Source organism: Diuraphis noxia, unplaced genomic scaffold (assembly GCF_037042655.1).
Source record: "Diuraphis noxia isolate RWA-SAM2 unplaced genomic scaffold, SU_Dnox_SAM2 contig0004, whole genome shotgun sequence".
NCBI lineage: Eukaryota > Metazoa > Arthropoda > Insecta > Hemiptera > Aphididae > Diuraphis > Diuraphis noxia.
In genome coordinates this window covers 7995384-8012110 of record NW_028301714.1, presented here as the reverse complement: position 1 = coordinate 8012110, position 16727 = coordinate 7995384, and the positions used below count along the sequence as shown (strand labels likewise).

At 29.5% G+C, this 16727-nt stretch overlaps 3 protein-coding genes and 1 long non-coding RNA gene across 8 annotated transcripts in view; 3 read left to right on the top strand and 1 right to left on the bottom strand.

Annotated features, from left to right (window-relative positions):
* The first annotated feature begins 27 nt into the window (after positions 1-27).
* Positions 28-4722, top strand: GABPI (zinc finger DHHC-type palmitoyltransferase GABPI). Its single transcript, XM_015515135.2, has 5 exons — positions 28-199; positions 852-1057; positions 2940-3539; positions 3608-3784; positions 4263-4722. The coding sequence occupies exons 2-5, from the start codon at positions 939-941 to the stop codon at positions 4480-4482; spliced, it is 1116 nt and encodes a 371-aa protein (XP_015370621.2). The 5' UTR covers positions 28-199; positions 852-938; the 3' UTR covers positions 4483-4722.
* Positions 193-843, top strand: LOC107166462 (nuclear cap-binding protein subunit 2-like). Its single transcript, XM_015515137.2, has one exon. It carries the CDS (start codon positions 268-270, stop codon positions 745-747), a length of 480 nt encoding a protein of 159 aa, XP_015370623.1. The 5' UTR covers positions 193-267; the 3' UTR covers positions 748-843.
* Positions 4557-16727, bottom strand: part of LOC107166452 (uncharacterized) — a 21633-nt gene continuing 9462 nt past the window's right edge. The window contains exons 1-6 of one of the 4 annotated variants that reach the window (XM_089227655.1): positions 8973-9129; positions 8747-8902; positions 8062-8126; positions 5658-7029; positions 5258-5412; positions 4557-4843 (exon numbers count right to left, since the gene is read on the bottom strand). In XM_089227655.1, coding sequence (XP_089083781.1) covers positions 4696-4843; positions 5258-5412; positions 5658-7029; positions 8062-8126; positions 8747-8902 — 1896 coding nt within the window. In that variant the 5' untranslated portion in view covers positions 8973-9129 and the 3' untranslated portion in view covers positions 4557-4695. Of the gene's footprint in view, positions 4844-5257; positions 5413-5657; positions 7030-8061; positions 8127-8746; positions 9130-16727 lie in introns of those variants that run through there. The other 3 variants (XM_015515121.2, XM_089227656.1, XM_089227657.1) reach the window with 3 other exon arrangements.
* LOC149055634 (uncharacterized) lies at positions 9391-15192 on the top strand. Of its 2 annotated transcripts, XR_016191736.1 has the most exons (5): positions 9391-9764; positions 10419-11268; positions 11337-11506; positions 11606-11719; positions 14707-15192. It is a non-coding gene; the product is annotated as an uncharacterized LOC149055634 (long non-coding RNA). The 2 variants fall into 2 exon arrangements; XR_016191735.1 differs by having other exon boundaries at positions 9391-11268.

The window sequence follows — 16727 nt, the reverse complement described above, 5'->3', positions numbered from 1 at the left end:
TTGTTTTTCTTATCAGTGTTCTTATCAATCGTTGTTTCGGCGTCGGTTCACGGACCACGGTCTCTCGGAAAGTTAGAAATCATAAGCATCGAAAAAAGATTAGTATTAGGTAGTAGACATTAGTACCTAAGTAGCACCTCACTTATTACAACTGGTTGGTGGTGACTGCAGTCTGCTTTACGACTCGTATTACTCTTTCGTAAGTAAATTTTTTGTTACATTTTTGGGCAAAATTCGCGTCCAGTCTCCAGTTTTAAAACAAACGCCATGGCTGACATAAGCTCGTACAGAGACCAACACTTTAAAGGCTCTCGAGGTGAACTGGACAAGCTATTGCGTTTGTCGACGACCATGTACGTTGGAAACTTGGCGTTTTATACGACAGAGGGACAGATTTATGAGCTGTTCTCAAAGTGCGGCGATATTAAACGCATCGTCATGGGCCTGGATAAATTCAAGAAAACGCCCTGTGGATTTTGCTTCATTGAGTACTATACAAGGGAAGATGCAGAGAATTGTATGCGTTTTGTCAATGGTACCAGATTGGATGACCGCATCATAAGAACAGACTGGGACGCCGGATTTGTGGAAGGCAGACAATATGGCCGTGGAAAAACTGGTGGCCAAGTGCGGGACGAGTATAGGACTGATTATGACATCGGCCGAGGTGGATATGGCAAAAACGCTCAACCCAAAGCAGACATGATAATATTCGGAAGAAACAAAGACTCCCTTCCAATGGAATAAAGCACAAATCCATCAATTTATCTTTTTTTTAAATTTTTTTTTTATATCATGTAAATTTCCTACCACTTGATTTTGTAAATAAATAAATATTTTATATGTTGTAGAAGTATATTCCAATCAAACTCAAATGATCATATTATGATCATGTTATATAACATTGGGATGTGACATTTTTAAATTGCTACGCACAAATGAATCATAACCAATCAGATAATTTGCATTGCTGTGAATATATTAACATGAACGAAGAAAAGTCTACTATAATATCAGACCTTTGTATTTGTCCACCATTTGGAAACTGCTGTTCAAAGTAAATATACTGAACACCTATCATATTATTGAATACTGGCACTGTTTTTAGTTTGCTTATTTTGTTTATTTTCTTAAAAATTTGTAGCAGTTATTTTATAATTATTAGGTAACAATGATGGTCTTGTACAAAACTGTAACCATTCAATATTTAATTAATAAAACTGTTAGTGGAATAATTATTTATTTGCTACCTACTTACCAACTATAAATTTAAATTGTTTTTGTTCTAACTCCTTAAATAAGTGTCAGTTGGGAAAAACTAATACATCTACAAATATTAAGAGGACCCACTGCAAACCATCTTTATTTCTTTCTTGATAGCAGTTACCCATAATCAAATGAAAAAATCTAATGTCCTCAAACTAATAACTTTAATTGTATTCATGTTATCCAAATGTTAAATACACTAAAACACAAATGAAGTTCTTTCTTATTTGTTGCGAAAATTTGGTAATTCAACTATAAAAACAAGATTACTGTCCCTATCAAAACAGTTTTTGCTAAGTTGTACATTGTTAGCCAGTTAATCAAAATTGTGAGTAAAAGAAACAATTATATGTTTAAAGTTATAGGTGAATCATACTAAACTATAGATTCAATGAAACTATACTAAAATAATTAAATATATTAATACTAAAATAATATATTGATTTTACATACAAATTTACTTTTTGGTATTTTTCTTACAAAATTAATAGATTATAAATCTATATAGTGTCGCTAACAACTGGTGGCTAGTTTTTATCAAAATCAAAATATTATAGTTGTTGGCTTGAGAGGAAATCCATTGATAGAAATTTTATTTAATATTCAAATAAAGCTGATGATGTTGAAAAAATGTATTGGACAATTTTAATTATATTTGTTATTATGAGCGACATTATTGCACATGCAAGTTGCCCTGTGTTTATATTTAAACTATAAATATATTTTGAGTATAAATTATTTTTAAATTTAGTTAAATATATCAATAAAATTTGAGTCAGATATTTGGTATTTAATAATATTAAAAATGTTGTCAATATTATATGTTAATATATACGTTTTATACATGAATGGCTTGTTAGTTGTTAATTTTTGGAGCATACTGATACAACCCTTAGACTTAATACTAATAAGTAATTATCAAAAAATGTATTATGCAAAGGAAATAAAAATATTTTTACCAATGTATATAGGAGGGTTGCCTAGTGGGCTGCAGCCCCTCCCGAAATTATAATCTTAATTATTAAATATATAATAGCATTTAAGTGCTAGATCATTATTGTTAGTTGCTTTATATTATAGCCCAACTCCAAAATTATTTCTATATAATATGCTACATTCAGTAGCATATATAGAAACAATTTTAAACAATACCTTTTAAAGGTATTGTTGTTTATGATATATGTAGAAAATAGTTAAAAGGTTTTTATTTTATGACTCGTAACAGTCATCAACATGAGCTACAATATTGTTCAAATAAGTTAGGTTAGACCTTCACTTTAAAAAAAAAAGTTTTAATGCATAACTAAAATGACAAAATAGATTTTAAAATGTTAAGAGGAAAATAATTTGCTAAACCAATTGCATGTGACCATTATTAATGATGTAGCATCTTGTACATCCTGTCATTGCTAGTTATAATAGTAAACTAACATAAAATATAAAAGAGACATCTAGAGATCAATCTGAGCCACACCTTCACAAAATACAATACAATTATTTAACAAATTAATTATTCTATATTTCTATTTTTTCAATACATTAAAGATCAAACTATTTAAGTAACTTATACTTCTGTACATTAAGTAATTTTCTTTATAAAATCATATTACTTTTTCTGTTATTGAGATGTATTGCTACTATTATCAACAGTTCATTTGTTTACATTGTTTCAGTTTGTTGAAATGTCCACCATCTAGAGACATAGAAATAAATGTTATGGTGGCAAATTTTCAAGATCGATTTAGAATTCCTTGGCAGGGAGGAGCAAGACGTATTTCTTTAGATTCTGCAGTGCCATTACTTCTCTTTCCGGCCTCTCTTTATTTTGCTGCTCAAGGGTTTTGGCCAACCATATTAATGTTTCCATTGGTTACATTGTTTCTCTATTACACTCATCGTACTGTCCGCAAGTACAGAGTGGCCACAAAATTCTTTTATGTTTGGACATTGACATCGGCATCATTAATGTTAACTGTATTCCAGTTTCTTGCTGTGCCTATATTAGACATAAACACTAATGAGAACATCATAATTACAGTCACTATGGTTGCCACTGCAGCTTGTTTCTATTTTACCAAGAAACATGCAATCAAATCTCATCTGAAATATGATCTAGAAATGACAAATGTCAATGAAACAGACGAAAACATAATTTTAATAAATGAAACTGAAAATATTCAATGCTATACTTGTAAAAGGAGTGTACCGTCCAGAACTTATCACTGTTTCGTGTGTAAGACTTGTGTGATCCAACAACACATACATTCTTATTGGTATGATTCTGAGGTCTGCCAATTTATACAAAGCATAAATCATAATAGTATTTAATTTATTCATACAGGATAGACTGTTGCATTGGAAAGCATAATAGAAAACCATATATGGCTGGTCTGGTCCTTGGTTCAGTTTTGTTTACATTCTTGTCAAATCTCATCTTGACTACACTGTGTCATCCTTTCCATGCTTTTGCAACAATCATGTTACCCGATGACTGTAGTGATGTATATTATGACATTATGTAAGACAATTTTAAATATTTTATTCCATTATATGACCTATTATAATAAATGTTGATTCATTATAAATTGTACATATACATTTTTATATCAACTATCAAACAGATACCTCTTTTGATACAAATTAAAAACACAATACATTTTTAAACAAATTATCTATTTATAATAGTATAAATAATATAAAATATTTTTACGTTTACTCATTTAATTTCTTGTATTACATTTGCATTTATGGGAAAATTTCTTAGGGTTTTAATAGTTTTATAAAATGAATTTTTTTTTAAATTCTTTTCAGTAAATAGTCAATGTTACATTTTTAATCGATATTATTTTGCTTAAAAATATATTTTTTGATTTAATAATGTAATATATAATAGTGAATATAGATAATTGGTATCAAAATGAGTGTATGTTTGATATCAAACACTGCAGTATATATGACACATCCACGACTTAAAATTTGTATTTTGTTTTTTCCAGGTATGGTATTTGTTTTGTGTCTGGGCTGTATTGTTTTGCAGTCGGAGTAATTTTGTTTTTAATGTTTATCAATGATATCTATATGGTATCATTAGGAATAACTTACCATGAGTGGCAAGAACAATGTAAAGATTTTAAAGGTGATTGTCGTTGGTTCCTATCTAGGCACGTTATTAGGAATATACTACTAAACTGGAGAGCATTTTTCAATAATGTCTAAACTCTGAACCAATATTTCATGTTTTTATTTAATATATATATATATATATATGTTTTATTAATAATTTCTCTCAATTTAGTATATATTTTTAAGGCTTTTATTGTATATTAATTAATGTATGATAATTAATAATACTGTTCACTGTTAATTGTTAAACACAAAAAAATATGTCATTAATTTATAATTTTATATAATGTAATGAATCTGTATAAATTATAATTCAAATGTTGGAGGAATAAAGTCTGGTAAAATTTCTTGAACCTTTTCATGCCACAGCCGTAGTCTGCAATCTTTGAGCCTTTCCTTGTACATTATTTCTGGAAACTTCCTCCAATTTTCAAAACAATACTTCATAATTATCCTATAGGTAATCATATTCCAATTAGTATTCATCAACATAACTATTAAAGCTATTCTATTTTTGATTAATTATTAGTTAATATATTTTCTTAGAAAAATTATGTTAATATAGGATTTGAGATTTCTACCTTACTGTACATAGTTAATTTGTCTATTTAGAATAAGATAGGCTTATATTATGGTCATTGTCAGATTTAGAGTTTTACTGTTTTAAAGTTTAGGTTAGAGTTGAGTTTCATTGCTTATATGACTATTTTTATTGATAAAATAATTTTCAAAAATGTCCGCTACTTATTAGATTCTGTACAAAGAGCCTTTACGCAGAGCTAAGTGCACTCTATAGATCCTAGAATGTCCTTATATCTTAAACTCTACATTTTAATAATAAATTCTAGATTTTATAAAATAATATTACTTGTTATGATGAGATTCAGCTTTTAACATTTTTTTTTGTATCTGAACTCTAATTTCTCTAATATAATCAAGCCATATTTTAAACCAATATTCTTCCATCTTAAAATTTCGCCAATCCTCGGCAACTTGTTGTTTCCTCTTCCATTCTTCTAAAATCTAAAAATAAACTATTTTGTGAAAACGAATAATTTAATCACTTGTTTAAATTATCATAACTTAATATTAGGTGCATATTATATCATTGATTTTATATAATAAATCAGTAAAATATAATATATTATAGTAATTATTGTACCTAATAGGTATCAAATGCAATGTAAAATAATACAATTGAATTATATCAGATATAATATGTGACTTGAAAAGTCGCACATTAATGACTCATCTCATATCTATAATACCTTATAGAACCCAAGAAATGTGGTCTTCAGCAATTTCCGCTTGTAAAACTGTTCTGCCAAAAGAATTTTCTCGTTCAAACTGTTGTTGACGTAAAACCGCCATTTGCTGAAGCAAGTGCCGACCAGTTGTCTGTCGTAATGATCCGAAGCCTCTTCTGCCCGCCATCTGGCACAGTTTAAATTCGCCCTGAACGCGTCTAGTCCTCTCCTCATCAACAGCTTACGGTACAAATCGTCCGCGATCCGAATGTTCTCCCTCTGCACTTCCCTTTCCGCCTTTCGTCTGTTCTCCTCGATCGTCCTCAGTCTCAGGTTTTCCCTGGCCTCGAGCAACCGCTCGCGTTTCTGCTCCATCCGTTCCCTCGCGCACTTCTCCTCCAGCTCGCGTTTTTTCCGCAATTCTTCCTGTTCCGCTTTCCGGCGTCTCTCTTTGATCGCCTCCCACTTGGCTCGGCGTTCCAATGCCCGCAATTCCATTCGGTTTAGTATGTCGGACGGACTCGCCGCGGGGGCGCTCTGCAGCTGTTGCACCGACGTCGGAGCGTTTTTCGTCTTCAACCTTCTTTCGGGTCCACCGGCGTGCAAGTCTTGCAAAAGTCTCTGATTCTCGAGCAACGCCTTTTCAGATTCCAATTTCAGTTGTTGCAACCTGAGCTGTTCGATTTCCTTCCGTTGTTTGTCAAGCAATTTTTTCTGTTCGTCGATTTTCGCCTGCTTGCGATCGACATTATTGCTGACGGTCCGCTTCGTCGGATCCGCTCGGTTCCACTCGCAAGTCTGCCTATTATTGTTGTTGCCGGAAATTTTATTCTTCCGTCGACGATTGTCATCGATGATGTCCAATTTCTCTTGGATTTTCGACAAAAACCTGTCGACTTTATCGTTTGTCCCTCCGCGGCCGCGGGACGCTTTCGACTTTGCTGCGAAGTCCCGCCATCTGTCCCAGTAAATCCTTTGCAACAGACGCGGCGGTGCCATGATTGTTTCCGGTCCGTTTTTCTCGTCCGCCGCCATGTCGCGACCAGCTGTAGTGGTAGTCGTACGACCATCTTTATCGTCGTCCGAGTTGTACTCGTATATCTTCGCCGGTTCAACGTCGCTATAATTATCGTAATCATTTTTATAGTAGTTTATATGATTGTTTACGATGTTGATGTTCAACTGTCGTACGTTGATGACGGTAAAATTGTTGACGACCTCTGCACCGTCTATTGCATCAGACGATGTCGAGTTGCGACAAATATTCTTAACGCCATTGAAGGCCTCTGCGTTTTCGCTGCGAAACTCATCGTCTTCGTCATGCTGCTGTACACGCCGATCGACAATAGACGACATTCCTCGGACGTGTTTCGATTTTTTTCTGCGCGCATACCTATCGTGTACAAATAGCATAACAAAATTAATTTGCGTCTTAAAATAAATAAAATACGTATGTAGGTATTTTGTGTGGTTTTGCAGATAATTGAACGTTTGGGAGATGGTCAACTTACGAAATTATAACGATAAAAAATAGTTTGAAACATTACAATTTTCTATAAATATTGTTTTGTAACCAAATAAAATTGTTTAAAAGAAATATTATTATTATGTTCAAAAGCGTTAATGTTTTCTGAAATAATAATTATTGCCTTACATTAAATGGACTACTCGGCGTATTTCGTAAATTAGGTACCTACCTAAATCTATTTCATGAGGATAAAATCAAAAATATATGATAAACTTGAAAATGCGTAATATACGTAAAGATATGGAGTGGCGGAAAGGAATCAATCCTGTCCAAGTCTATAGGTATCATTATATAGGTATAATTATATTATATTTTTTTTGGCTGACATTGAATTGAGTCCATGCTACTTTTATTTGTTTGAATTGAGTCCGTATAGAGATAAGATATTATAACTGCATATCCGGTGACGACACTAGTAAACAAATTTTCAGATTTAAATTTTTAAAGTCTGTATCTTTTAAATTTTTACTATTTAAATTATATTATATTTATATTACACATAGTTATTTTTTAAATCAATTAACTTTTTGTATTTTATAACGATTAAAAAAAAACTGTAAACAATCACATTCACACACAACGACACAACTACTTAAATTATATTATAAAATTATTAATTAACTTTTTGTACTTTATACAATTTTGTAGTTTTATAGGTATCTAAGATTTTGAAAAAAAATAATATTGTACACAATCACACACAATTTTTGGGAGATTACTCAGTCAACCTCCACGTGGTGTCTCCTGGATATCGCTAACAGACTGAAGGGGCTCAACTCCGATAAACTAAAAATATTTGCGAGACTCAACTCCGATAACCCAAAAAATACCCCAAAAGCGTACCTATACCTTTAACACAATATAATATTATTTTTTCGATAAAAAATAAAAACTTACTTATTTATATTTGAAATCACTCTTTTACAGTCCCGTTTGATTAACCAACGATGTTCGTCTTCCGTCTAAAATGTAATTTATTTAAATAAATACAATTGATATTAGATAACTACATATAATTATATTAAGAACACGCCAATGTAATTAATTTAGATCGTGCTTAGAAAAACAAACCCTCCTTCCAATTTTGAAGATTCTTAATGTTGTGTAAAAACGACTTATACTTAATTGGCTAATTACGAGTGGCGTACGCAGGAGTAGGGATCTAAGGTTTTGACCACCCCCTCCTGAAAATATTTCCTTTTACAAAAATATCTTATTTACCACCATTTCAATACACAGGGTACACCAACAATATTGTTGGTAATTTTTAACAGATAAAAAATAAATTTTAAAGTTATTATTAATTTTAATTTGTTATATAATTATAACATTTTAGCAAAAAAATAATGTAAATCATTTATTCATGTAAAACCTTAACTGAACTAAAATCTTGCGTAAGTTAGTGCTAATTACAATAATTCAAACAAAAACAAAACAAATGCAAATATTTTAGAACATAAGAGTAAAAACCGTTGGTACAGCATGAATGTAAGACGTATAACTAAGCATGATACGGTGAACAAGTTAATAAGATAATTAATAAGGTCTTATTTTTTAAATAGGTACCAATTTTACTATTTACCAAGCGTCTTTCGGAATTACTAACGATTCTATCCAATTGTTTTCTACTAACGATACTGTAATCTTCTAGACTCTTAGTGGAAAACTGTGCAACGTCTACTGCTAAGTTGTAGGAGTAATGGAAGTTAACGCCCTGATGATCGATGTTGAACGTCATCTCAACATAATAAAACGTTCTTGGACATTATGTTATATTCAAAAAATAGTATAATTTTTTAATAACATACCTATATATAACAATATCTATAACTTTTAGAGGTAGGTACAAACTATCTATTATTATACACTATGGCGTTCACATAGCTTTTTTACGCGTTTTATTAAGTTTTACTAACACTTTTCACGCCGATGTATCAATAACACCAACGACTGCGTGTTGTACAATATTACACGATATAATAACAATAACAACAATTACACCGGACCCTATGATATGGTGCCAATAAGAAAATGTTTACGTATTACTGCCGCAATCGCTATGGCAACATATTACAATAATGGTGAGTGTATATTATAATGATATTATATTATATACATTTTATACTCATATGTGGTTGTATCACATATAATGTATACCTATTTATCTATAATGTATACTAAAATTATTGTTAATTTTTATCTATAACAATAAATAAACGCCTCCAACCAGTGGCGTTCAAATTTTTAGAATGAATTTTTTTTTAATTTGAAAAACTTAAATTTAGGGTGACAAATTAAATAATAATACAAATAAAAATAAGTATTCTATTAAAATGTACGATATTTTGTGTTATGTTCACGTGTCATCACAGATCATCAAATCTGAAAAAAAATTTTTAAATTACGTCGTTTGCGTGCCCACACGTGATGCACTGGTTGAAAACACTTCTCTTGCACCGGCACCGGGACCTAATAATTCTCTTCCAGTACCGCTGATTTCGGGACCACCGCCGCCACCTTCGCTATAAGTACGTGTTGGAATTTTGAAGCTGACTTAGCCATGAATTCAGCTTGCAAAGAGAAAAAAATAAAATGGAATGGTGTGTACCTATAATTATACGTATACGTGTGAGTTATTTATTTTATAACACAGCAAATTCGTACGTATTATTTTGCATTTATGCACCGTGCTATTGCTATTACACATAGGTTATGGGTATTAACATGGTAATATACAATATTTCAGAATACAATAATACGCGGGCCACCTTACGTTTAGTAGCCTACCTAAAACGCCGTGAGATCATTAATTTACAATAAACCTAAATGTATATAATATACAGAAGGTTTTTTTTTTTATTAGACTTAATTTGATAATAGATTGTATATTTTATATAATAAATTATACGCAAATAACCGAAATAATATGCTATAAATAGGCTATGTATATTTCCATTACCTACCTATACGCAACTACATTAATTGTCAACAAACAATTTCATTTATTAGAAAATCAATCATCGATTATTGATTTTACGAATTGCTATCGTTATTATTATTTTGTATACCTATCTATTATTATTTAGATACGAAAAATAGGCTAACCCTAGAAACAATGGTATTTTATACGGTGCCATAAACAGTATAACAAGTTAGGTGGAAAAATATGTTTAGTGCAATTGGCTTATAAATTATAATATGTAGTATTATATTATATATACTTAGGACGTACTAAAAGGAAAATTATAATATAGGGATCTTCAACGCAGTCGTCGTTCCAAAACGCATTAATCGTCGGCAGATGGAGAAAAATCGAATATTAATGGTTCTTTTAAATTTAAAACAATAATAATTGCAAATAGTTCAGCGTATTGTTTATAGGAACACAATTTCTACAGAAGACGATCGAAACAATTACGCTTTCGATGCACAATTGTATTTGAATACAATTTACCTGTTAACCATACAGAAGTGGATTTAATTCTTCATAAAGGTTCAAATGAAGTCGGAAAATCTATATGAAGGACTTTTTGCAAAAATTCATTAGTAGGTAAAACACACTTACGAAATCGTTGGTTTTTATTATCTAATTATGGTAAATAATACTGTCTTTTGTAAAATAAGGTGTATTTATTATTTTATGATGAAAATTTACAAAAATTAACTTTACAATTTAGGGGGCCTCCACTGCTCCAGTATAGATAATATTAGGAGTGGGGCCCCGTCGGCATATGCCAACAAAACTATACCGTTAAATCCACCACTGCAACTAATATAATATATATTATGATTTATGATACAGTAATAATATAATGCGTGGCTTATGCACAATTTATATTTTTTTACGCAACCTTTGTAAAAAATATAGTTTTATGAATTTATTTTTCAATATTTTTTATGTATAGCAATGTATACCTATTATAAGTGTATATAGGTGCCGCTGCCATAATGTTTATAATAACTCAGCATATTTATTCAGTATTCAGTAAAATAGTTTTGTACGTAAACAAAATTGAATATGTAAACTCATATATTATGTTATTAATTTGTGGTTGTATATTATACCTATACCGGATATACCAAAACTGACGCTTATACCAATAAGTAATAACCTAATGTTTTTGAAATATAATAATAATAATAAATAGTTTTTGGTTTTTTTTCCATTTCAGAAAATATAATATTTTATTCGACAGCAGAAACACTGATAAATATTTCGTTCCGTACACACACTGCTGCAGCATATACGGACGTCAGACCGTGACCAATTATTATTACATTGAAGTGCGTGTCGTAATGAAGTTCCAAGCACATTTTTTTTTTTTTTTTGCTGTATTAAACGGTAAATCTAAAATCACTCGTAAAATCATATTATCTATTGTTGTACATTGCAGAAAAATTCAAACGACAATCACAATAATTATTATATAATATTTGGTAGGTACAATTATTGTATGTTACGCGTACCTAATCATCGTTCATCAGTCGGCAGTCAATAATTCATCACATTGATAATATCGACAATCATCAATGACAAAAAATACTCATCTGCAGTGTAGGTACATAATATAACTCGTGATATTTTAACATTTTCAAGCCACAACACACACGTCACATGCAACAGTTTATATATTTTGATATAATATACAGGTATACCCATGTTAACATGTTATTTATATTTTCACGTTCCACAGCGTTTACATAATTATTAAATTCGGACAAACGGAAAGAAAAATTATTTAGGTATACACGTATGAGGTGTAAAACACTCATTATTTATAAAAACTATTTACTTTTTTCAAATTTTTCTTTCAAAATTCTAGATCTCTGCTGTTCTAAAACTATAACAATTTTTAATATTTTTCACCCTTATATTTATTAGGTAAACCATTATCAACTTTTGATTTTTAAATGGCAACCTACATTAAAAATATCATAAATTAATACTCCTATTTTTTTTAAATGAATTTTCACGTTTAAATTTTCATTTTTCGTTAAATCCGTTTACGAGAGATAGTCTCCCAAAGTTGGATGGTTTTGTGGTGGTGTTTGTGTATAAATAATGTGTTATACGTTATACCATGTCAGTACGACAGTACCTACAGGGGCCGCAGCAATAAATTGGGATTTTTGTACTTAGCGTAAAACATAATACACTTTTCAAATAAATTCAGTAAGTAGTAAGTACGATAGTTAAGCCTAAGTTCTTCCCGAAAATAGGTAAACATATTTACACACTACACAGGACAAACACCACCCCAAAAACATCCAACTTTGGGAGAATATATGTCGTCAACGGATTAACGAAAAATGAAAATGTATTAAAAAAATAGCCTTATTAATTTATGATATTTTTAATATAGGTTGCTATTTAAAAATCAAAAGTTAATAGCGGTTTACCTAATAAATATAAGGGTGAAAAATATTTAAAATGTATATAGTTTTAGAACAGCATGTATCTAAAATTTTGAAAAAAAAAAATTGAAAAAAGTAAATACCTAGTTTTTTATAAATAATGAGTGTGTTACGCCTCATGAATCACCCTGTATATACGTCGACCGTCACATCCTCAACACATACGGCGATCACTGACTTGCGGTATAGCGGTATACAGATATAGGCAGGCATATTAATAATGGTCATGGAATACTGAGCACTGCGAATAACGCGAACATCGACCCTTTCGCTCAGATATTAAGCGTATACACTTTAACTTAAATTATGTATATTACTGTAAATATAGGGTGATTCGAATAAAATTAAAATTCTAATTTAAAACGTTTTTAAAAGATCATAACGTTTTTGAAACATAAATGCTTTACGTGATTTGAAAATATTAAAAAATAATATTATTTTTTCAATTTTTTGTCGTTTTAATTTTTCAAGGTTTTTACTTTTTTAAGTGACATCAATCATTATCACCGATCTTATGATCGAAACTTATAGTATTATAATTTTCTGAATTCCGAATATTCTTATTATGCATAAAAATCGAATATCAAACTGATGATGAGTAATCAATTATTTATATTTTATGAGTATTTAAAATAATAAGCTTAGCGAAAGGGGGTTGTTCGGGATTAAAAATAGTCGTGGCCCCCTTTCCCAAGCGTTGGTCCACTACTCGGCTTATCAAAACTTTAAATATGTACTTGTAAAGTTCTAACAAATAGTAACTAGTTCGAAATTCGATTATTATAATAAATCGAAACACTAATAAAAAATATATTTTATTCCGGAATATCAAATTAAAAATATGAGCTGTACTGCTGGCATTCAAAATATTAAAACACTTAACAAGTGATAACGATATAAAATAGTAAAAATATACTGTTTTTTTTTTTTTTCAAAAATGTTGTTTTGTAATGACTGAATGATGTAAAAAATCTCAAAAATCATTCTTACCTACTGTTCTAGATAATAATAGTGTTTACTTGTACTACAAACACCTTGCATATAACAATAAATTTAAACGGACGGCCTACGAATTACGATGGGAACCTGCAGTGTAACGGATACTTAAAACAATCGGAATACGATTTCCTTTGTTAGCTGTACGATAATAAGAGTTCGCTTCCTATTCCTGTATATTATTTCAATTATTATTATTACAAGGCATAGGAAATTTTCGGAAAACGAAATTAATGCAAGATTATTTAGATATAAATTGTAGGTAATACACACATATAGACATATATATATATATAGTGATATGGTCGTATAATATATGAACGCAGTATAGGTACCTAATATTCTTCCTAATATCTAATATTTATAATTATTCAGTATTCACCATATTCGGTACATTAATACATTACGATTCACGAATATCGTGCCTAAAAATAAAAAGTTTATAGGTTATAATGTTATAAAGATCAAAGGAAATAGAATAAACACATTTGGGGAAAGTTAGTCTTAGTAGCGTTGACGTATACCTACAACATTACTCTATACTATATTAATACACGAAAAAAAACAAACGCTGGTAGTACACATTAATGCTATACAATTATTTTTTATTATTAATGCGGGAAATGGTATTTATACCATACTTTTAGGTACCTATTTGATTTGTTCGTAATATTATTGAAACAATAACTATATATACGTGTTGTTAATTGTTATACTATTGTATTTCTACGGAATCTACTGATTTTATGAAGACTATGATTAAAAAATTGATCTTTTTCAAAAATTCAAGTAATTTAATGTACACTATAATAATTAATACTATCGTGCGTTATAGTGTATTTATTTCAAAATAACAGTAGAATAATTTTCGAAGTAATTAGGTATGCGTGTCTGATTTAATTTTAACCACACCGAAACGTGTTTGCTAAGCCTTAAAAGTTAAGTGTTCATTCAATTGAAGAAAATTAGATATTTAAGAACTATATGGTATTTAATTTTCATTAATATATTATGAATCTAATTATTAATTAACAAACAAACGTCTCATTTTTACAATATACACATACCGCATAATATAATATCATGTTTATGCATGATGATATTAATATAGGTATTTTACTATTATTACAGGCGTCCTGTATGCGAAAACCTACTTAAGTGTCCAGCGTGACGACCAAGACTAGTGAGACTTAATATATTTATGAAATTAAATGTATTGTGCGGTACACCTCTAAATAGGTATACGTAAAACCATTTTTTTTTTTCGTTTTGGTTTTTTCGCATATTTTTATTTATTGGGAACACAATACAGGTACTTTTATCCGATATTTCAATTTTGCCCGAGTATATGTTTATACACTTACTTTCTACTCAAAAACAATGTTATCACATAACCTAACTTGCTTTTATATTTTATATATCAGTATCATGTTAGTAATCATTTAATTTAACACATTTAAATAAAATATATTGTGGCTATTGTGCAATTCTCGGACAGTTATTAACTCACTTTGATGTCCAGTTTATTACGTCATAATGTTATAATTGTGGGAATTTAGAAATTAATTAATACATTTGGTATTTTTATTATTGTTATTAAAATAAAATTACCCTGGCATGGAGTGCATGGTTATCTAAGCTTAATGATATTAGAATATAATTGTTTTGACGTTATTACACAATGTAGATTACTATTATTAAAATTATTTACAAAAGTTCACAATGATTAAAGGAATTCTAATTTAGAATTTCTAAAGTAAGTTTACTGATATAAAAATATTGATTAGGTACAATATTGATATAATGATAACAATAAGAATAATGTAATAATAACAAAAGTAGTGAAATATATGGTAAGTCGTACCAAAAATTAAATACAACTTACAAGTGTCATTTGACATGGATAAATATGTTTTTATTTTTATATTTATTGTTTCATTATTATTATTATATAAGATCAATATCATGAGGATGACGTCCTCGTTTAAGCCGACAGAGAGTAGGCTTGTCACTTATACGATTATTATGATATAATATTGCGCACTGCTTGAGTGTTTTAGTACTCAATGCATATTGTAAGTTTTTGGTGAAGATGGTTTAAAGTATGTGTGAATGGGCTTCGACGGCTTCGCTTTTAACGAACTCTGCAGGTGTATTTGTAATTTATTATACTTAGTATTTTGGATTGGATAACTTGAGTTTTTTTTTTTTATAACATGTGTTTTGACGTGGTTTCCCAAAATTCAAATGAGGACAGCATATAGTGCATACATCAATATTTCATAGAGTATTACAAGTAGAAATTTTTTTAAAGAACTAAGAAATAAAGTCGTAAAGAGCATTTTTAACTAAATTGGTTTGTCGATCAATGAAGCCAATACTAAAGGATATAGAATTTTACTTAAGTGGTTTATAATCTTATTGTAACTTTGATAGTTTGATGTAAATATTATGCACTAGGTCAGTACTGTAATAGATAATCTTAAGTACAAATACAGATAATTATTTTGACAAGTATTTGTAATACGTATTTGACAAATCAGTAAAAAGAGTATTTAAACACAAATACCTACAAATATCTATTATTTTCAAATATTTTCGAATTGTTTATAAAATGTGTTTTTACCTTAAATTTGACGGAACCAATTTTCATATTTTATGTTAATTGCATAGGAAATTTTACAACGTATAATTTGATGAAACTATAAAATACTCATTTGTTTACTTACGAGTAGTTGAAATATTTGAATTTCCGTTAAATGTAATTCACAATAAACAAATTTAAAATACATTGCCTTTAGTACATTTTTTCGAAAGTATTTAAAATACGTATTTGAGTACTTATTATTAGCATTTGAATACTTTAATTCAAATACTTATTCGTAAGTACTTAACAAGACCGCACTGGGTACCAATACTATACGTTTAATATTCTAATATTCTAACTTAAGGCTAGCTATTTTAGAATATTATTATTATATACTTATAAGCCCACCTAGCTATTTTTTAAGTTAAATCATAATACTTTAGCTATTTGGTTTTTATGAGACGTTATATATTTGTATTTTCTTAAATTATTTTATGTATAACTATATATAGGTTATATATAGTCCAATTATACATATTATATAAAACAATTGTAATAAATCTGG